Source organism: Myotis lucifugus, unplaced genomic scaffold, assembly GCF_000147115.1.
Source record: "Myotis lucifugus unplaced genomic scaffold, Myoluc2.0 scaffold_33, whole genome shotgun sequence".
Classification (NCBI taxonomy): domain Eukaryota; kingdom Metazoa; phylum Chordata; class Mammalia; order Chiroptera; family Vespertilionidae; genus Myotis; species Myotis lucifugus.
Genome location: NW_005871081.1, coordinates 1,350,502 through 1,373,562, shown reverse-complemented (window position 1 = coordinate 1,373,562; position 23,061 = coordinate 1,350,502). Strand labels below are relative to the sequence as shown.

General features: G+C 41.4%; 1 protein-coding gene across 11 annotated transcripts in view; it reads left to right on the top strand.

The window, feature by feature from the left end:
- ARHGEF7 (Rho guanine nucleotide exchange factor 7) overlaps positions 1-23,061 on the top strand; it is a 102,539-nt gene that overhangs the window by 39,211 nt on the left and 40,267 nt on the right. For all 11 annotated transcript variants that reach the window (XM_023752461.1, XM_023752460.1, XM_023752458.1 and 8 more), the window contains 3 exons: positions 5,121-5,209; positions 17,347-17,441; positions 17,678-17,773. In XM_023752461.1, coding sequence (XP_023608229.1) covers positions 5,121-5,209; positions 17,347-17,441; positions 17,678-17,773 — 280 coding nt within the window. The remainder of the gene's footprint in view (positions 1-5,120; positions 5,210-17,346; positions 17,442-17,677; positions 17,774-23,061) is intronic.

The following is a 23,061-nucleotide window of genomic DNA, read 5'->3' as shown; positions in this document are numbered from 1 at the left end:
CCAGAAGGCAAGTGTTGCTGGGATATTCAGGGCATATGGCACAAATAAATAATATTCTTTTAATCTATTCAAGTGTAGATCCAGCTGAGAGTGCAGTAATGGTATCAGGTTGATCAGGATGAAATGTCATTTTGACCTAATAGACACAGCTGTTGGGAAATGTGACTTAGTCTGTAACTTGTTTGGACTTGGTCAGTCCATGGGACAGCTGGACAGCCGTAGCACTGGCCCTTGAGCTTGAGGGCTGGGGCAGGCTGAGTCCTGGATCTGAGAGCAGCTCCTTGGCTAGTCTCACATTCCGGTGATTCATTTTTCTCCTGGGGATGAGAGAACAGCACTTGGGCCTTTTCCAGGAGGATGCTGGAGTCAAGGAGGGAGAGGGATGATGGGCTTTCCCTTTACAGTGAGGATGAGGTGGTCACAGAGCTGGTAATGGGCACACCATCAGGAAGTTAGAGTTGGTAATGGGCATCGCATTTAGGCATCACAGAGCTGGTAATGGACACCATCAGGAGGGCACAATGCTGTTAATGGGCACACAGGAAGTCACAGAGCTGGTAAGGGCACACCCAGGAGGTCACAGAGCTGGTAGGGCATGCTATTAGGAGGTCACAGAGCTGGTAATGAGTACATCATCAGGAGTGGAGCCCACTGATCCGGTAAATGTCTGCTGAATCTGGGCTTTCTTGAATTCTGCTGTGAATGATTCATTTCAATGGGAATTCTGGTATGATAGTAAAAATACAAATGAATGAATTTGTACTTTTCAGGTATTTCTCCTCATGGAGTTTTCAAAGTTAATCTTTGCAAATTAGGAAAGATAGAGTTTGAGTGAGTCTCAAAGTTCTCTTCAGGTGACTTCTGGGAGTTGTTTTCAAATTTATTTGAATGTTATTAATATCATCTCTTGGTAATACAATTCACCCTTGAACAACATGGGGGTTAGGAGTGCCAACTTCTGCTTAGCTGAAAATCCAAGTGAGGAAGCCTTACTGATAACCTAAGCAGTCGATTAACACAGATATTATATGTATAAAGTAAGGTAGAGAAAAGAAAATGTTATTAAGAAATATATATTTACATTATTTATTGAAAAAAAAATCTACAGGAAAGTGGATCCATGCAGTTCAAACTCCTGTTATTTAAGGGTTAGCTAGTTGGTTTCACAGATGCAGCCCTAAGAGGAACCAGCCATTACATATTTATAAGTGTTTATTTATGGCAGGAGTGACTGCAGCACTTTGTTCTGCCCGAAATTCTCTCATCTTAACCCTGGGTTTCTGTGTGTGTGTGGGTTGGGGGGGGGGGGGGGAGAGACCCTCAAACAGGTGTATGTAATTGCATTTGTGGTTCAAGAGCTCTTGGTGGCTGTCATCTGGACTCCCTAGTTTGCATATGCAAGTAACTTTGGAAATATTTCTGTTCTGTTTATTTTTTAAGGTATAAAAAGTAATATGGTTCATATTGGCAACCTGTTATGCTAATTATTCTTTATGTCAGCGGTTGCCAACTGGTGGTCTGTGAGGTCCGAAAGGTTGGCGACCGCTCTTTTATGTGACAGTTGAACCAAAGGGATAATTTCTTTTGGGAATAACTTCTCATCCCTAGTGTTTTCAAATTACACGAGTATATTAAAAATAAAGTTACCTCCATCTGATTTTAAATGTTGGCATCTGAGAGAGAAATAAGCCAAAGCAAATATTTTACCATACCACTTTATAACCGTTAAGAATAAAGTGCTAGGATCACTTAACATTTCAGTATTGCATCTTTTCAATAATTTATGTGGCTTTTTGATTTTTGGAATGGAATTTTTTTTAGGTGTGTATAATGTAAGCATTGTAACTTAGTGTATTTAATGCTTCATTTTCTGTAAGCAAAGTGTGCCAGGTCTTAAATATACAGATTCCTCTAACTGGAGATCTTGTTAGGATCATTTTCTTATGAAACAAAAACACTGACTTGCTTTAAGTTTTGAATTTTTCTTTTGATTTGATTTAAAAATATTTTATTGAATAAACAAAACTGAGGTTTACCTTTAAGTGAGTGATACCTTTTGGGCTGTGTATGTCCAGGTAAGTTCTGAAGCATGTCCAATTTCTCTCTTGCACCTCTTGGGGAAGTATAAGGAGCTGTGATTGTTTGCCCTCTGGTGGTGAGAGATGGCAGTGTTCTGGTCAAGTTTCATGTATTTGTACCTTTGACCTATTTGTGGTTTCTTTTTGAAATTGTTGCTCTTTAAAGACACATATTTCAAAGAGTCTGCATAAAGGTGTTTCTAATGCTTGCTGCAAATGCACTGTGTATTCTTCCTGAATGTGTACTTAGCATTTATTTTCTATACACATTTTTTTAAAAATATAAAACACATGGATATCTACTGCATTTTATACATACAAACAGTAGAGAATTTTTAAATTCAAAGGAGATGGAAGGAAAGAGAAGCAACAGGGCTGGTTCTGGGCATGAGTGACATTGGTTGCTGCTGTTATTAAGTAAATGTGGAGGCTCTCAGTCATTAGTGGGCAGTGTGATGAGGTGCGTGCAGTTGGAAAAAGAATCCCATTGAGGGCTAAGATGGTGAGGTGAACAAATCATATTCTCTGTCCTCACAAGTACAGTTTCATGTGTGCATAAACATGCACCAGCTTTTTTTCCAATTTTTTTTTTCTGATGCATTAATTTCTTCCATTTCTAGATAGCTCATTATCTGTACAGTAAAGGCTCTCTTTAAAAAAAAAACACACCAACTTACCTTAGGTGCTGGTTAGCTTGAGATGATGAGTAATAACCTATGTTTGGCAGTGATGTGAGAACTTAATTAAATGTGTGACTGTCATTTGCTGATCCACAGATCTTTAATAAGCAGTCACACTACACTTCCTAAGTTGGTCATTCTTAATATTTTCTGTTTATTTTTGACATCAAAAAGTGACATAAAGTGCAAGCTGTTGGACACAGTTATTAATTTAACTGTGAAAAAACAGTGTTTGATATAAATATTTTCTGTGCAGGGAAAGAAACAAAGGTAACATGGAACCTTGTGTATTTTTTTTTTTTTTGCATTGCTGGAAATAAGTGTTTTCTCTAGCCCTCACCCTTCTTTGGTGTGGAATGGGTGGTGGTTGGGTGGGATATCTTTATACTCTGGGTTGCAGAAGTATTCCTGCAGAGAGGAGTAACATTTGCTTCCTCAGGGGCTCCCAGAGGTTTTCTCGCACCAGGCAAATCCTGGTGGTCCTGCGGGAGCTTTGTGTAGATTTGCGATACACTTTGGCAGGGTCAGGCTCTGGGTTTTGATCCCTGAATAGCCAGCATACTTCCTTGCTGTTCTTCTGGACCAGCAGAGAAGAGGCTTGATTAGAAGCTTCTAGGCTTCTTTTCATCAGTCATGCAGGTCATCAAGAGATCCACCCCATTTTACTCTGCTCAGGTTGCAGGGCTGTCTTATTCCTGCATTGGTTGCACCTCAGCCCCTGGAGCCACCCTTCCTTACCCCCCACAGACCCCTTCCTGTCATTGCTGTTTTTCATCTCCTAGGGAGTCCCTACTCTCTTTTTCTTTTAGCACATCTGTGCTTAAATTCTGTTGTTTTCAGTGTTCTTATAGTTTATTGTAAGAAACGGAAAACTTGTTTCTTTAGTTGGCCACTGGAAAGGTAGCACTAAATTATGTTCTCAGTAATAGTGGATTGTATCACGTTTTAGCTATCAGACACACCCACCCCATAGAACCAGTGATAGACAAACCCACACATAGAACTAATGTTAGATATGACACACTCTCCTCGTAGAACCAGTGATAGACAGACACAGACACACACACACACACACACAGACACACACACACAGGCACACACACACACATATTCTGAGAGCCATGTTATCTGAAAGCACTTCTTCAGTACCAATTGTGCTTAATTTCTCTTGAATGGATGTTGAATAAAAGCCATGCAATTTAAAAATATTTGAATCCTTGCAGTATTCATGACGGCTTTCATTCTTGTCACTTGTGTGGAAGTTCTTAAGGCAGTGTGATTTTTTCTGTTGTTTTTTCCACCCATTTGGGTGGCCTTCCTTCTCTTTTGTCTATCACCTTGAGCCAGACCATATTGTTTAGAGAGACTTTTGTGTTCTGAGTGATCAGAATCCCTGAAATATAGTCTAGACCAGTGGTTATCAACCTTCTGGCCTTTAAATACAGTTCCTCATGTTGTGACCCAACCATAAAATTATTTTCGTTGCTACTTCATAACTGTAATGTTGCTACTGTTATGAATCGTAATATAAATATCTGATATGCGACCCCTGTGAAAGGGTCGTTTGACTGCCAAAGGGGTCTCGACTCACAGGTTGAGAACCGCTGGTCTAGACCAGCTGTGGGCAAATTACGGCCCGTTTTGAAATGAATAAAACTAAATGAATAAAACTAAAAAAACAAAAAGACCATACCCTTTTATGTAATGATGTTTACTTTGAATTTATATTAGTTCACACAAACACTCCATCCATGCTTTTGTTCCGGCCCTCCGGTCCAGTTTAAGAACCCACTGTGGCCCTCGAGTCAAAAAGTTTGCCCACCCCTGGTCTAGACTGTGGGTCTTGATGCTTTAATTTTGTGAAATATTTGCCAACATTTTCTCTAATTCTGCATGGGTAATAGTTTACCTTTGCTCAGCTCTCTGACGTCAGGTTGTTGAGCATGAAGAGATGCAGGCACTGTGGTGCCCCCTGGAGGTGCGCAGGCCTTCTGTTCAGCTTCCCCTTTTTGGTTTATTTCTTTTAAAAATATATATATATTTTACTGATTTTTTACAGAGAGGAAGGGGGAGGGATAGAGAGTCAGAAACATCAATGAGAGAGAAACATCGATCAGCTGCCTCCTGCACACCCCCTACTGGGGATGTGCCCACAACCAAGGTACATGCCCTTGACCGGAGTTGAACCTGAGACCCTTGAGTCCGAAGGCCGACACTCTATCCACTGAGCCAAACCCGTTAGGTTCGTTTTGGTTTATTTCAATTGAGGTTGCTGTACCATTCATGTTTGGCTATGTGGGGGCTGGTGCATTTGGTTGTCTCTAGTTTTGATCAGTAAAACGACATTACATTTATATTTCAGAAAAGCCTGTGTCTCCCAAATCTGGAACATTGAAGAGCCCTCCCAAAGGATTTGATACAACTGCCATTAACAAAAGCTATTATAATGTGGTGAGTAATTGCAAAACAGTTTTTAATAATACTTTGTTTTTTGAATGTCTCTAAAACTCAGTAATATATTATATAGGTAAACTACTGAGACTATGATAAGGATATAAAAATAAAAATCATTATGTGTCCCACACATGTAACTACCATTAATGTTTTGGTATTGCATTTTGAAACTTAACATGAGCACTTTGTAAGCTTAAAGATATCTATGGTATTAAATCTAAAATCTAATCCAAACCTTCTTTGTCCCTACACAATTGCATATGGCACAGAAAATAGGAAATGATAATCTTTATTTGGATAAAATTTTACATTGCTATTATATAACTAGGTATGATAAATCAGTAAAGTAAACTTTTAAAATGTGGTTATGTTTTGAATTCTGTGGAAAGTATGCACTTATTTAGTTATTTTTCCCCCCTACTTCCAATCTTTTATTTTTCTCAGATACATAAATCTGAGGCCATGAGACCTTTGAATTTTTGAAGTGAAATAAACAACTGATTAGTGTTTCTTTGCAGCAACCCTTTTACCATGAGTGTACCATTTTCTGTACTTTTATTAAGAAACCAGAGGTCCGGTGCACAAAATGTGTGCGGGAGCAAGGGGAGGGTGTCCTTCAGCTCGGCCTGAGTCCTCTCACAGTTTGGGACCCCTTGGCAGACATCCCTCTTATAGTCCGGGACCCCTCGCTCCTTACCGCCTGCCTGCTTGCTGCTCCTTACCGCTCGGCTCGCTGCTCCTTAGCGCTGCCACGTGAGCCCGGCTTCTGGCTGAGCTGCGCTCCCCCTGTGGGAACGCACTGACCACGAGGGGGCAGCTCCTGCGTTGAGCGTCTGTCTCCTGGTGGTCAGTGTTTATCCTAGCTACTGGTTGTTCTGCTGTAACGGTTGCTTAGGCTTTTATTATATAGACTAGAGGCCCCGTGCACAAAAATTTGTGCACTTTTGGGGTCCCTCAGCCCTCCCGACCTGTGCCCTCTTGCAGTCCGGGAGCCCTCAGGGGATATCCGACTGATGGCTTAGTCTGCAGTCTGGCCTCTGTCTGCAGGAGGTGACCGGTGGGTTGATTGGGGGATGGCGCCGGCCGGCCCTGCCCCCCATTGCCCCGCCGCTGGTTGCCGCTGCCCCACGATTGCCGTCCCCTCCCTCTGCCTGCTGGCACCCGCCTTGGCTGGCCTGACGCCAGCCCTGCCCCCCGCCAACTGGTTGTTCCACTGTTTGATTTGCATATTAGGCTTTTATTATATTACTAGGGGCCTGGTGCACAAAAATTTGTGCATGCGGGGGGTGTCCCTCAGCCCAGCATGTGCCCTCTCGCAAACCTGGGACCCCTTGAGGGATGTCCACCTGCTGGCTTAGGCCCGCTCCTGGGGGGATTGGGCCTAAGCTGGCAGTCAGACATCCCTCTGGCAGCCCGGGAGCCCTCAAGGGATGTCCACTTGCCAGCGGGGAGCAAGCCTAAGCTGCAGTCGGACATCCTTAGCGTTGCTGAGGAGGCGGGAGAGGCTCCCGCCACCACTGCTGTGTTGGCAGCCGTCAGCCTGGCTTGTGGCTGAGCAGAGTTCTCCCTGTGGGAGCACACTGACCACCAGGGGGCAGCTCCTGCATTGAGCATCTGCTCCCTGGTGGTCAGTGTGTGTCATAATGACCAGTCATTCCCATTCATTCTGCTGTTAGGGTCAATTGGCATATTACCCTTTTATTATATAGGATATAGATGGTGAGCCTGGCTGACATGGCTCAGTGGGGTGAGTGTTGATCTATGAGCTGGGAGATTGCAGTTCGATTCCTGGTCAGGGCACATGGTTGTGGGCTCATTCCCCAGTGTGGAGCGTGCAGGAAGCAGCCAATCGATGATTCTCTCTCCCCCTACCCCTTCCTCTTTTAAATCAATAAAAAAATATATTTTAAAACAAAGACAACCATTAAAAAATAAAAGAAATGATGAAAAATTGTTACATTTTTTTAATCTTCACCTAAGGATATGTTTTTATTGATTTGAGAGAGAGAGGATGGGAGAGAGAGAGAGAAAAAGAAACATTGATCTGTTGCCTCTTATACATGCCCCAACTGGGGCTGGAACCCGAAACCTAGGTATGTGCCCTGACGAGGAATCGAACCTGAGACCTTTCAGTGTACTGGACAATGGATGCTCCAACCAGCTGAGCCACACTGGCCAGGGCAATTACGACAGATTTGATTATGGGTCAGTTCTTCTACACTGACCTATTGCCACAGTCTCTTCTGTGTGTGCATATTTAGCTTTCTAAGCATTTACCTTAGCATTTACCCCAAATGCTACCTTTCTAAGCATTTCTTAGCATTTACCTTCCATTTGCCCCAAATCTTATGAGCAAGTTGGCCTCAGAGAAAATTCATTCACTTAACAAATTATTATTAGGAGCCCACTCTTTGTCCGGCCCTGTTAAAGGCATTGGGCATATAGCAGTGAATAGAAATAGCAGAAATTTCTCCCTTGTTAGTATATGTTCTGATGCATGGATACAGTCAATTGTTTTTCTCACCCCCTATGTCCATTTCATTGCCTCCTCTTTTCATCAGTTCACTTTAACACTTCTCATTCACTGCGTTCTGCACACGATGTCCCTAAACGCCTGCCATCAGCAATCTTTGACTTATTTTCCTTGTATTGGTCAACTCCAGATTTTCTTTTCCTGAGAAATCCTGCATTTGAGTCTCACCTTGTACTTCTCTGGTTTCTTCTCACCAATCATCTGTTTCATCTGGACTCTGACTTCCATCTCAACTCTGTCAACTTTCAGAACATTGGACTCCTCAGCACATCCTGTATTCCGCCCGACTCCGAGGGCCACCTTCCTTTCTTGGTTATGCTTAGCTCTCCACATCCTCTTCATCCTGTGCCTGTTGGATATTTGTTCCTGGGATGTGATTCCACTATCTTCTTTGTATTTTAGTATATGATGTGTTATATATGTGGTTTTGGGCCCATAGCCCCCCCAAAAAAGACTAAGTCTTTTTATGGTTTTTCGCAGTTTCTTAGTAGGAATACTTAACTTTTAACTATTGTAGCTTCCGTTTCCTCTTGTATTCTTAAATGATACTTTGGTTTCTGTTTTGGGAAGGGCTTCATGTAGGGAATAATGCAATCATAATCCACAGTGATGTTCTAAAGAGGGAACTACTTATTTTCTATTAAGAGTCTAAAGTAGTCTCTTTTCAGTGGTTTCACTTTCCAGTTTCCGTTAACCATGGTCAACTTTGGTCTGAAAATACTACAAGAAAAGTTTCAGAAATAAACCGTTTATAAGTTTTAAATGGTGCACTCTTCTGAGTATCTTGATGAAATCTCTTGCTCTCCCACACTCTCCTGCTCTGGCCAGGAATTGTCCCTTTGTCCGGTGTATACAAGCTGTATATGCTACCCGTTAGTCACTTAGAGGTCATTACAGTTTTCAGATTGACTGTTGTGATATCAAAGTGCTTGTGTGCAAGTAACCTTTACTTTTTACATTTTAAGCTTGGCTTTTCTAGTATTCACCAGAGTTCAGTATTTAGCCAAAGATTGCTTGAAAATTGTGCCGAACCATGCTTCCATCCTTTGCCAGTGTGTCTGTATGTGGTTGGTTGATAATGCATTGGAGCAGGGCTGGGGTGGGCGGAAGCTTTTTAGAACTTAAAAACAGTGAGTGGAAACATACAGGAAAATATCAAAGTTGATTAGGCTATGTAAAGTTTAATAAATTCTTTGCTTTCAAACAATGTAAACCAAATTATAGATTAACTAGAGGCCTGGTGCACAAAAATTCGTGCATGGGGCGGGTGGTGTCCCTCAGCCTGGCCTGCCCCCTCTCACAGTACAGGAGCCCTCAGGGGATGTCCTCATCTGCGGGAGGTGACCGGGCTGATCAGGGGAAGGCACCACCCCCATCACCCTGCTGCTGCCGCCACTGCTGGCCACCACAGCTGCCAGCCCTTGGCCTTCGCAGCCGCTGCTAGGACTGCTGGCCATTGGCCCTCACTTCTTAGCGTTGGCCCTACCCCCCCCCCCCCCTACATGCCCACTGGTGGGTGGGGGGGCGATCTGGGGCCAGGCCGGCTGGGGAGAGGGGCTGTGGGATGTTGAGGCACAGCAGGTTGCACCCTGTCCAGCCTCTGGAGGTGTGGCACGGGACCGGCTCACGCTGCTGTCTCTGCGGAAGGGGCAGCACTGGGACCGGACCGCACAGCCCCCTCTCCCGCTGCCTCTGTGGAAGGGGCCTTGGCACTGGACCGGCCCACACCGAGGCCTCTCCTGTGTCGCCTCTGCAAAAGGGGCCGTGGTGCTGCCTTCTCCCGCGGCTGCCTCCAGAGCCTTCTCCTCCCGCACTGCCGCCTCTCCTGCACCACTGGCCCTCGGCCCTTGCAGCCGCTGTGGCTTTGTCTGGAAGGACGTCTGGAAGACATCCAGTCTAATTAGTATATTACCCTTTTATTAGTATAGATTCGAACATTATTTGCAACAGTTATAACAACATAAGATTATTTTTAAAGTATGAAGAGCTAATTAAGACAAATACATTAAAATTAATAGATACATATGAATAGCTGTGCCTTAATAAGTGCAGGCTCCTCTAACGAAATGCCATAGATTGGTTGGAGTAAACACAGACATTTATTTCACACAGTTCTGGAGGCTGGAAGTTCAAGATCAAGGTGCCAGCATGATCGGGTTCTCCATGAAGTTACTTTCTTGGTTTACAGAGGGCTGCCTTCTGTTGTGTCCTTACAGGGTGGAGAGTGCAAGCTCTGGCCTTTTCATCCTTTTATTGACACTTATCCCATTCACCAGGGCTCTGCTTTTATGACCTAATTATTTCCCAAAGGTCTCGCCTCCTACTGCCAACACATTGGGGATTTAGTTTTCAACATGTGCATCTTGGAAGGACACACACATTCAGTCCACCCCACTCTGACTAAATAGTTAAGCTTACCATAAAAAATTTGATAGCAATGTTATATGTATCCAGTAAGCAGAGATTTAAAGAGAGAATATTCAGTTCCAATAATGGTGGAAATGTAAATCTATATAAGGATTTCTTAAAAGTAATATGGCAGGTGTGTATAGAATTCTAAGGACACTCAAGCCCTTTAATCTAGTAATTGTACGTCTTGAAATCCATCCCAGAAAAATTACCTGAAATGTATTGAAAGATGTTTGTGCAAAGGTGTGTTCATAAGATTATTTGTGATAGTAATAAATTACAGACAAACTAAATATATAACTATACAGGAATGGTTAAGTAGCCAGAGGTAAATCCATTTATAATTATTAAAAATGTAACCCTAGCTGGTATGCTCAATGGTTAGAGCATTGGCCCAGGCAACAAAGGGTTGAGGGTTTGATATCCAGTCAAGGGCATATACCCTACCTGGGTTGCATCCTTGATCCCTGACCCCAGTTGGGGGTGCATGCAACCAATCAATATGTTTCTTTCACATTCATGTTACTCTCTCTCCCTCTCCCTTCTTCCCTCATACTCTCTCTTAAAAAAAAAGGTACTTTAAAAAATATAAAAAATGATGTTAAGTGCAATAAGCAGAATATAAAATTATTTAGGTAATGTGATTTAATTATGTAAAAATATTGTCATAGAAAGTAGAAGGGAGTGTACAAGAGAATGGCTTCTTTTGAGTGGCAGAATTTTATTGTTTGGTAATAAAAGTGGTAGTGATTTTGGAAGATTACTTTGGTACCAGAGTCCAGATTGTTGAAGATGGAAGCAGGACATTAGTGACCATAGGTGGGAGCATTAGGGCCTTAGTCTTGAAGAGTGACAATGGAAGGGAGAGAAAAAAAAATCCAGGGTACTTTAAATAGTTGATTAGTTTTTATAAAAAGCCAGTTACCACCGTATTTTTGAATGTGAAAACTATTTGAAATCAATCTGTTCTCAGTGTCTGGTCAGTGAATAATCAGGAGTGCCTTTGCTTTAGGTGATGGGGTTGGAGTGGGGTTGGGGATGTGGATTCAGGCTTTGTGTGTAGTGTTTGTGTGCCCCGTTGGTGGGCTGGCCAGGTGCGCGTCCCTAGCTGCCTATATAGTCACTTCATTGTAAAATGAGGTTGATAGTGCTGGCCTTGGCCTTGTAGTATTGTTAAGAGGATTAGCAGTTGGTCTTAAAGTAGGTGTCTGGCAAAGTACTTGGCTCTTGGGTTTTCAAGGTTATTGGGAAGACTATTTAGGACCATTTGGGATGTTAGGCATCATTGAGGTCACCATACCATTCTGTTTACCAACAGGCATTCCATTTAAGGATTACCTGGGAGAGCTGTAGTCAAGGATGATAGGATCATATAATTAAAGAAAACGTTTGTGATATGCCTGAGACTGGATTTTTAAAAAAATACCCTCATACCAGGGTATTTTTTAAATGTTAATTTTTTTTTTTTTAGAGGAAGGGAGAAGGAGAGAGAGAGAGAGAGAGAGAGAGAGAGAGAGAGAGAGAGAGAGAGAGAGAGAAACATTGATTGGCTGCCTCCTGCACAAACCTGGACCAGGGATCTAGCCCACAACCTGAGCATGTGCCCTGACTTAGAATCAAACCGGTGACTTTTTGGTACAGGGGACAGTGCTCAACCAACTGAGCCACACCACACCTGCCAGGGCTGAAATAGATGGATTTTGACAATAAAAGAACATAACCTGCACCTGCAGGATGGTAATAGACACCTTTCCTGTTAGAGATGAGAGAGCACTGCTGTTGCAGAAGCTGATGCCCACCTCTAGAGCGGGAGAGGTCTTAGTCACCTCTTTTAGGGAATCAGGAGTTTCCTCAGTCATTAGAGAGCGAGGTCTCTTACTAGTAAATATGTTGATCTGGGAAGTTACAGGTTCTTATTACCTTACATGTTCAGTGATACATTGTGGTTTTATTTTCCAGGCTTTATGGAATGAACACTGTGACTTAAAACTGTATGACAGTATTCTTTGTGTATGGGAAGAGCAAACAGTTCTCTTTCCATTCATGCCAAATATCATAAAAAGGCAGGGCAGCTTTTGCATTTGAAATTTGTAAATATGATATAATAGGTAGCAATCACTAGTTTTAATAAATGTATAAAATAGACATGCATCTTTCTTAAAATGCTGTGGCAAATTTCCAGGACCTTTTCTGTGCTCCAGAGAAATGGACACCTGTCTTTTCCCCTTTGTTCCTTTAGTTGCCTGGAACCTTTGCATGCTGGGCCTGGGAGAACACCAAGCCTCTGACCTGACATTGTATGTGTACATTGAGCATTCTAACCTCAGCCTTAATTTTGCTGCTGTTATATCTTTTACTTGTCCCTTGGCTTCTCTCCATCTTTATCAAGATTGCCTTCAATTCTTTGACATCTGATGTCTTTGCCCCGGCTGTGTATGGATAAAGTCTGTTATTTCATGTGCCCTGGGTATTATAGAAGGGTATGCAGCTTCGTTCCCTGTGGCTTTCCTAGGGAGCTGTTGCCCTCCTTTCTTATATCCCACCCACATTTCATATTGACAGTGAGAGGCTTGCTGACGTCTTTGACAAAGTTTGCTCCCATTGTTTTTATATACTTTCCTTGTTTTATATATAGATCATGATCTACATGAAAGTTTTCAGGTGGTAGCAGTAGCCTGTCACAGAGTAGGAGCTAAGCATTTGCTCAGTGAATGAAAGAAAAACTGAGTTATTTAACCATGGAAAAGGCTGTCTTGTAAAATAATGACCTCCTGGCTAAGAGTTATGTAAGAAGTAACTCCAAATAGGATTCCAGGTTTGGGTTGGAAGGTTGTACTAGGTGGTTTGTAAGATTCCTTTCTACCCTAAGTCAGGGAGCTAACACTCTTGTGAAAGAAATCCCTTTTTGTAAACAGAGGAGATAGACCCATAGACAAGTACAGTACCAGGTAGGAAGTAGCAGAGCCAGGATTTGTGCCCAGGTCTGCCAGGCTCCCAAGGCCAGCTCTTCACACATGAGGGTGCAGACATGCATATCAGCTTGCTTGCTAAGGCCAGCTTTCTGTGGTGACATATGTCATTGTGAACCTGCACTTTTACTGCAGCTATTATATTAGTAAACCTTAGGGCTTGGAAGAAATACATTTAAGACCTTGTGAATCCCCAAATTTAGAAATATAACATAATATAACTTCTTCCAATAGGTACAGTAACATAAAACATTTTATGTGGCACCTCTGAACTCTTTGAGAGTAAATGTTACTAAGTATTAAGAACACACAGAGATCAGCAAACTACATTAAATCAGTAATTGCCAGTGGATGTAGGAGTGGGTTGCTCCTCTGTGTTCCTTTGGCCTCTGGATTTGTGGAGCTGGGAGGAGCTGTAGGAATTGCTTCCTCTAGCAGCACTGCCCTTCCCTTACTCTCCTTTCCCTAGAGCAGCGGTTCTCAACCTGTGGGTTGCGACCCCTTTGGGGGTCGAATGACCCTTTCACAGGGGTCGCCTAAGACCATCGGAAAACACATATATAATTGCATATTGTTTTTGTGATTAATCACTATGCTTTAATTATGTTCAATTTGTAACAATGAAATTGGGGGTCACCACAACATGAGAAACTGTATTAAAGGGCCGCGGCATTAGGAAGGTTGAGAACCACTGTCCTAGAGGCTGATCGTTTATTTGCGGTTCAGTTCCTGTCTCATAAATTTACTGTTTGAATATTTAAGTACTAAATACAGTTTAAATAGACTGGGTTGAAAGAGAACGTGCAGTGATTATTTTTCCCTGTGTGGGGGGGAGTGAATAGGTGGGTGGGAGAGGGGTTAGAACAGTTGTGCCGTTCTTTAGTTCTTCCCATTGTGCGTATGAAACAGGTTTATGTTTTTGAAATTTGGCTTTAGTTTATGATGATAATTTTTATCAGGATCACATCTTAGAAAATTACCTAATGTTATTTATTTTTTCTTATATGTAGATCATTTATTCATTTTTAAAGGACTATCAATGGCATATAAAATAAAGCATCTGATATCTATCAAGATTTGTAATGAAAGTTGTAACTCGTTTGTAAAATCAATCAGTGATACTAAGTGCTCCATTAATGGTGGTAATAATGAGTTTCTGTGCGTCTGCAAGTTACTGAAATCAGGCGCCCTTTGTTTTGCTTTGCTGTAATGGCTGATAGTTCAGGGATTGTCTGTGTGGCGTGCCTGATGTCCTCCTTCTGTGTGGCACCATTGTTTGACTGGACTTGGTTCTCCACGCCTTATGCCTCAGGGAGAGCTCAGGCTGGCTGAGCTCAGGCTGGGTCGTTCCTCACGGCTGTGGAAGAAAGACTGCTCTTTCTGTGAGAACTGCACGCGTTCGCTGGTATCCTGCCTTCGTGTGGTGGCACTTTGGCACCCTGTCTGCTAGGTCTCATGGGGTCCTGCAGCAGCCAGAGTGTGCAGAAGTCAAGAAAGGGAAGAAAGGTGATGACTGGAGTACACAGATGTGCTGATGAGCTTAGGGAGGAGGGACGCGTGGCCTCCTGGCAGAGTGGACAGTCAGCGTCAGCATGACACAGTCAGCCAAGTCTTGGTCCTGCGTTGGTGGAAAAGCTAAGTGTAACTTGGAATGTTTGGATGGCTGTATTATAGAACTTGTCTCTAGCACTTATTGGAAGAGAATGTTTATGACAATAACAGAAATGAGCCAGCTGAACTGTCGTAATAGGTGTAGCTTTTTGGCAGAGGATTGTTTTTGGTGCTACATGCTTTCGGAAGCTTTTACAGCTGCCTGCTGTGCTTATACTACCACTGAGGAAAGGCCACTTATTCTTCCACTCTTGTTTTCTCCCAGTTTTCCTTGTATATCACCTAGGAACTGCTCTATGTTTTATAAAATAGAATTTTAGGTTTTTAGTATTCTACCCAGTGTTGCTAATAATTCCTGATATTTGTACTTAACCTTTGTTTTAACATTGAAAAAGGACTTTATATTGGACATATCTGTGACATTTTTATTTTTAGTTCAGTGACCTATTATACTTGGCTTATTACTTCACATTATTTTTGAAGGATAAGATCAGGTTTAAGTATAATTCTCTGATGATGCAGTGGCTGATGTCACACTGTGTTCTCAGTCCACTAGTGCTTTGACATTTGTGTCTAAAGAGTATTTCTTCGAAGAAAGACATTATAATCATAGGATCAGCACCCAGATTCCCCCACAAAGGAATGAACTCTGGAGTGGCCCCTCCTCCCTCTGGCTCACTCCACCAGTCTTCCATGAATAGACCCATTCAGGGGCAAAACCAGTGTTCAGTATCACAGTGAAAGAACCTCTGATTCTCTTCAAATTAAATAGTATAGTAAGTAAGTTATTTAATCAGGTTTGCATTTACTCATGAGTGACTGTAGTCTCTCCTCAGAGTACACAGAAAACAGTAGTGAACAGAATTAATGCTGTAAGCATAAACATTACTTTTTTCTTAAATGTTTAGACATATATTTTTATTATAAAAAACCAGGGGGAGAAAACTAAGTGTGTTTCAAAGCTTCATATTCTGTACATTTTTTTTGTATCATTAATTTAAGATCATTTGTTAGTTTTAGAAGATATAACACATGTTAGTGCATGTAATAGATCCTCAGAAAATACATGTAATATGATTTCCTGATTAAAGAAGATGCTGGGGATGAAAAAACAATTGAGGAAGGGATTTCCCTTTCTTTATTCATGTCAGGGCCCATAGGAGCCCTAACTCCTGCCCCTAGTCTGATAGCTGGGGAAGGCAGTGGTGGGCAGTGTCATGTCAGAGAGATCTAGGCTCACATTCTGGCTCTGTTCTTCACTAGCTGTTTGATTTTGGATAAGTTACGTTATCTCTCTACACTTCTGTCTTTTCCTCTGTAAAAGGAAAAGGTTTTGTGATATTCTAAAGAACTTCAGGTTGTAGAGCACCCTGCTTAGTGCCGCGAATATAGAGAGTAAGCATTGGTAATTAGTTTCAGGCCTGCCTGCACATCCCGGCTCCACTTGCAGACCTCGGCGTCTTCTCCCCTTGTCCAGTGAGGAGCCTTTGCTTTTGGTGATTACTCATGGAGAGAGCCTCATGCTTTAGTTCAGCTGTTTTGCACTTTGTATTTCAGTTTTTAGGAGTTAAGTGATTTTTGGCTAAATTTGCTACACTAATATAGGATATCAGGAAACCTTTTAGTTTAAAAGTTGATTTATAATTAATCTGCTATCTTTAGAGTACAGGCATACCTTAGAGATTATTGTGGGGTCAGTTCCAGACCATCACAATAAAGTAAGTATTACAATAGTAAGTCCTAATGTTTTTACTGGTGGAGGAGCGTCTTGCCTTCAGTTTGTTAAGTAAACACACCTGTGACTTGCAATAAAGAGAAGTGCAATAAAACAAAGTATGCCTGTACTGGCTATTTAAAGATGGTTTTATACTGTAGGTCTTTAATTTTTAATAAATATATGTAGGATAATCTGAGTCTATCATATTCTCTAGTGAAGGTCTTTAGTGCCCACAAATTAATTTAGATTTCCTAGACGCAATCTAAAGAATAAACTTTATATATTTTTTAGTTAGAATATACCTTATATGTCAAAATGCATAGATTTCAAGGGTACAGTTCAGTGAGCTTTGACAAGTGTATATGCCTATGTAACACCTACCCAAATCACAATGTAGCACAGGTCCATTACCCCAGTAATTTATGTCATGTCCCTTTCCCCCTTGTTACACTACCCTCCCCCCTTTTGATTTCTGCCAGTGTAGATGAGTTTTGCCTGTTCTTTGATTTACTATAAATGGAATAGGCAGGATGTGCTTTTTGTGAATGGCTTCTTTCGCGCAACAGTGCTTAGAGATTCATTCATGCATCTGTGCTTTTGTGATTATCAGTTGTTTCTCCTTTTATCTATAGACTTGGCATTACTTACTGATGAAGGAATTCATTCTAGCCTCATTCTAGGTATACCTGTGTCATGTGTGCCTGGCAGTAAGGTAGTCAGTGGTATAGCCATGGTAATAGTAATTATGTGGATTTAGTTGTTAATCATAGGGATCTATGATATTAAACACATTAGTATTATATAGAAGCAACAATGTGAATTGAACAATGGTGATGAACTTTCAGAAACTTCGAAATCTTAATGTCAAGTAATATTTATTCATCATTTATTGTAGGTGCTACAGAATATTTTGGAAACAGAAAATGAATACTCTAAAGAACTTCAGACTGTGCTTTCAACCTACCTACGGCCATTGCAGACCAGTGAGAAGTAAGTTAGATGATAAATTGTGTTAATTGTAGAATAGTCGTCACCTAAGGCTGTTTCCTTGTATTTTCAGAAAGTAGAGGGTGAAGTACTGGCACAGAATTTAGTGTACCAGTTTGCCTTAGACATAGGCAATTTGTTTATTAGGTTAAGACTTCAATAGGGCATCAGGATGGGAGAGGAGAGGAATATAAGTAAAACTGTTTACATATTTTTGCTGTTATTTTTCTTGGCTCTAGGTTAAGTTCAGCAAACACTTCATATTTAATGGGAAATCTAGAAGAAATATGTTCTTTCCAGCAAATGCTTGTACAGTCTTTAGAAGAATGCACCAAGTAAGTAAGATGCTAAAATTTACAAAATTCAGATTGGTATAAATGGTATTTAAAGGATCAAGTTTACCATAATTTGAGAATTTGCATTTTCAAAGATGGAAACTAGATTATTTGGAATTTTTTAGGTATATTACCTTTTATAGTAAAAGCTGCATTTTAGATTATCTAAATTTTACAGTAGTGATCTCTGAAGGAGGGATATGCTGACTAGTCAGAGAAAGGAGAAGGATTTCATGTGAGTGAGGATTTTTAAGGTGTTAGGGAAAAGTAGGGGATGAATAACCCCTGAAGAGAGGAGGATGGCTTGTGAAAGAGTGTAGAGGCACCAATGGCTTTAGTTCCTTACATGCCGCCATGTGCTACATGGGAAGGCGTGTGTGCACACACCCTTGAAGGCCAAGTCTTCTGAGTGTCTTCTTCCAGCATGTGTTGTTCCTGCCCATCAGGAAGCTGAGAAATTGTAAAGCACTACATGCATAATGTGATGTTTGGAAGTATTAAAGGCTTGGTTTTGTCAGTTTTCCAAGATATTATTTTTTCGGGGGTAGGGGACGTGTGTTCTGGATGATCAGACATGAGATTTTTTTCTGTGTGACTATTTTATGTTCTTTTTTTTTTTTTAAATATATTTTATTGATTTTTTACAGAGAGGAAGGGAGAGAGAGAGAGAGTTAGAAACATCGATGAGAGAGAAACATCGATCAGCTGCCTCCTGCACATCTCCTACTGGGGATGTGCCCACAACCCAGGTACATGCCCTTGACCCGAATCGAACCTGGGACCTTTCAGTCCGCAGACCGATGCTCTATCCACTGAGCCAAACCGGTTTCAGCTATTTTATGTTCTTTGTTAACATGAGGCATTAAAGGATATTTATTAATGCCTGCTGGGTGTTGGATGACTTAAAGTCATAATGCACATGAAAAGTTTTGAGATTTTAATCCACCAGATGATATTTATGCTTATTTGTTTGTGGGCTGATAAAGAAAGCTAACACATTTTATTTTTGCATTATCTTTATTTTTGTAGCCACCAGAAGGACCAGAAAACTTTTTCTCTTCGTTGGTCTCTGGTTTTCCTTCCAGCTTTTTGTATGTGTCTTTCTCATTCTTGGAAGAGGCCTGCCCTTGGTGCCAGGAGCTCTTTAAATTGCTAACAGTTTGCCATGCTGAAAGTAGGTTTGCTCTCTCAACTTTGGCTTCAAGGTTTCATAGAGGAACTTCATATTGGAAGGTGTGGCAAGGAAAGCTGAATGTCAGTGTAACCAAATCCTGGCTCTCAAACAGCAATTGACATTTTTTGTTGTAATTGTTTGCAACATTTTTGGCTTACATAAAATTACATGCATGATCATAACTAGGGTAGTGTTCCCTTTGGTAAATGAAGGTTATTTGGCAGCAGTGTGGGTTTTTTGCAAGAGGCCAGTCCTGTTGTGTACAAAATGGAAGTAAATGTTTGCTTCTCCTTCCCACTGGCATAGGTAATGTAGACTAAATAAATTAATATTTATGCAGTACATTTGGCAATACCTCTTGCAAGCCTCATGTAAGCCTTGTGAAATAGGGCAAACATTACTATCCTCACAGCATAAATTTAAAAACGGAAGTTCAGGGTGGCAGAGGAAGGTTAATGGTGAATAGCACCAGATGTTAGACCTTGGTCCTTGAGTTTGACTAAGAAAGAATTCAGAGCCAAGAACTCAAATGGGTTATATAGAAAGTCACAGAGGAGGAAGAAGTGAGCCGCTGGGCTGCATGGACTCAGGAAACAGGTTACAGAGGCAAAAGAACGGAGCTTAGGGGAAAGAAAGAAAAGGTATGTGCTTTGAGGGAACAAAGGGGAGTGGGGAGAAGGTATGGGCCTGCTCAAGAGAGTGGGAGAGCTTGCACTGGGTCCTTCATCTTAAGGGGTTTTAGCTGTTTTCCAAAGACAGGGATTTTAGGGGAGGTCTTGAGAGGATCTCAGTAGAATATTCATCAGCTTTCTGGGTATGTTCTTTCAGTGTCATGATCTCTACTGATTGGTTGGACCTATGGATCATTAGTTCTTGCAGCTGGTCCTGATGTCAGCCATGGTGTTGCTTCCTCTGATTTTGCTGCTTTCCTGGGCCTGAAGCTGAAAACTGTCTCTATGGTCAACAGACCTCAGACTTTGTTCCTAAGATTATTTGATGCAGTCAGAACCTCATTATCCTTGGGGCTTAATGCTTAAGGGAGTGGTCATGCAAGGGCTTTTATAGGAGTTGAATGAGGCTATTCTCTGGCCCTCTTGTTCCTCCTCCAAGGGGGTCTACCACATTATTAGCAGCATGCTAGGGGAGAAAAGGTGGCGGTGAGTATAGTGAATTCTGGCAAAATTAGGTTGAGTGAGGTAATAAAACTCTAGGGCCAGGCTCAGTGGGGCCAAAGAAAGAAAACCTTGTACAATGAAGTAATTGTTCATATGTAAACCATACTAACTTAATTTTAATTGATGAAATATAAGAAATGAAATCCATTGGCTTAGGTAACAGGTACGTTCTCCTTTGAATGTATCAACAGCTGTGGTGTTGGATCAGGTTGGAAGTGAAATCATAACAGTATATGGCACAGCACTGAGCAATGAAGTCTTAATAGTTTAATCATTTTCATGTGCACATCTCTAACAATGTTCTTCTCTTGTTCATAAAACTTTGTCATCCTATCATTGCAGTTACCTTCAACTCCCTCGGCTCAGCAGTTGGGGTTCCCTGCTAGAGCTTTCCATTCTAGAAGCCAGGATCTACTATTTCACTTTGCTCCTGAGTATGAACATCACCTGCTCAAATGCCAGTATGTAGTAGTTTGAAAATAGGTGTGTCTCAGGTGTCTGGATCCTGGTAGAAAGCAGGTGGTCCGATGTATCTTCTGGTGCTGCATCCTCGCTGTGTGTGATGACTGGTCTTTGGGTGATTTGGAAAGGATGCTGGCTGGCCTTTGTGCCTTCTCCTGGAGGGTGTGTGCTTTCCTCCTCTGTGGGCTGGCAGCAGTTCGTGTCATAAAATTGAGGCATCATCGGCTGTCTTATATTTCTTTAATTTTTGTATGTGTTTCATTTTACCCAAAAAGATTGCAGTCACTTTTAAGGTAGACAAGATTTCTTACCTTTTTAATCTGTTCCCAGTGTCTGAATAAATAGTCGAAGTTTGTTTTTTAGGTCAGTGGTTATTAATATTACAGATAGAGTTGTGGCTAATTCCTGAAGGCTATTAAAACCCCCACTTAGGAGTTCACTCTTGGAAAAGAGTCTGCTAGCTGTTCAGATGCTAGTTTACATTGACTTCAGATAAGGATAAATGAACTAAACAATAAAACCTCGATAAGCCTGGTTATTGCCTTATGTAAATGATGTTGATGGAATTACTGTGCCTTTTCGCATAATAGTAATGGTGATAATTGCCTTCATTTTTTGTCTGCTTGCTTTTTTCTATATCTGCCACTAATTTATTCATGGCTTATGTTCATTTCTTTCAATATATTCATATGTACACTAGGTACTTGTTAATGTTATATTGTAGAAGTCACTCTGGAGCCTTCGGGTTTTCACCTCTAGCCATGCTGCCTGGTCTCAGAGTCTCCCTTGATTATCATCCTGCTGCCTTTCACCACCTCCGTGTTGGACACTGGTGTCTTCCTGTCTTGTTGCTGCAGTCTCTCATTTGCTAGGACTGTCCTGAGGAAAGAGTCCATAGAGACAATTAGTTCATGTTCATATTAATTATGATGCATGGAGGTAGAATTGTTGGAAATTGTTTCCATCCACTGTTTAAGGTTCAATGTTGTTGAGAAGTCCTGGGCCATTCTAATTCCTGATTCTTTTGTTTGAAACTCGTGTTTTCCCCTCAAAGCCTTTAGTGTCTTTGTTTCTAGAATCCTGAACTTCGATGCTGATGCATATATTGGGTTTGTGTCATTTTGCATCCCTCCTGCTGGCACTTTGGGTTCTTTCCATCTGGAGATTCATGTCTTTTAGTCTGCCGAATTTTATGATAATTTCTTTGATTTACTTTTGTTTATTTTGTTTGTTTTCTGTATCTGGAATTTTTATCCTAACGTGGAACTGCTTGTCCTGGTCTTTTAATCTTCTCTTTCCCATTAATCTGGGAGATTTCAGAGCTTCATTTTCTAGATTTCTTTTGTCTTTCTCAATTGCTCTTCCATTTTAATTTTCAAATGCTCCTTTGCTTTTGTCCTGAATGTTCTTATTTTCAAGGTATCAGTAAGAACGTCCAAACCTGTAGAGGATTTTTATAAAAATTTATTTGAGCCACACTGGGGACACACCTGTCAACAGACTGAGATAACAATTTGCAGTTTCTTTTTGTGCATTTGAAATTAAGGAGGAGCTAAGGAAGATTACATGGAGATGGGAGAAAGCAAGGTGGGGATTAGATTACAGAATAGTTAAGAAAAGATGAGCCCGGCCTGTGTGGTTCAGTGGTTGAGCGTTGACTCATGAACCAAGAGGTCACCAGTTCAATTCCCAGTCAGAGCACATGCCTGGGTTGTGGGCTTGATCCCCGGTATTGGGCATGCAGGAGGCAGCTGATCGATGATGTTTCTCTCATCGATGTTTCTCTCTATCCCTCACCCTTCCTCTCTCTCTTCAGAAATCAATAAAAACATATTTTAAAGAAGAAAAGATGAAACATTACTAAAAAGATATAGGCTTGGGGCATGACTGCCCACCATGACCTGCCCAGTTAGGAATTTATAATCAAATCACCCTGTGAGGTTACTTTCCATAGGAAACCCCCCTCCCCCCCCTTTTTTTCCTCATCCACAAAAGCATGCTTTTCCTTTTTTTATAGATCTTGTGTTATTTCTTTCAGGATTAATTACAATTCTTCTGTATATTTTTCTGCTCCCTGCAGAGTAACTATAATGTCCCTCTCCTCCCCCACCCCCCTTTCATAGATTCCCACCTTTTGTCCTTTGTTGTTCTCGTTAGATTTTTTTTTCAAAAGTATTTGGTCATATTTCTGTGTCTTCTTATAATTAAGATTGGCGCCCTAAACTCTTGAGTGGAAGTGCTGACCATAGGTTATAACTTGTTGACTGTTTTTTTGGAGAACCCCTGCTGTTACTATTTTATGCTCGATTTTTCTCTGGGTCTGATTCCCTCAGGAGAAGAGAAGGCTTTTTTGGTTTCCTGCTTTGAGGGTTGAAATCCTTTCTGTCTGTGTTTTGGGGTTCTGATGACAAAGGAGACTGGGGTGAGGGTGGTTGGTTAGTGTCCTTTCACGGTCCCTTTTTTCTAAGGATTCCTGC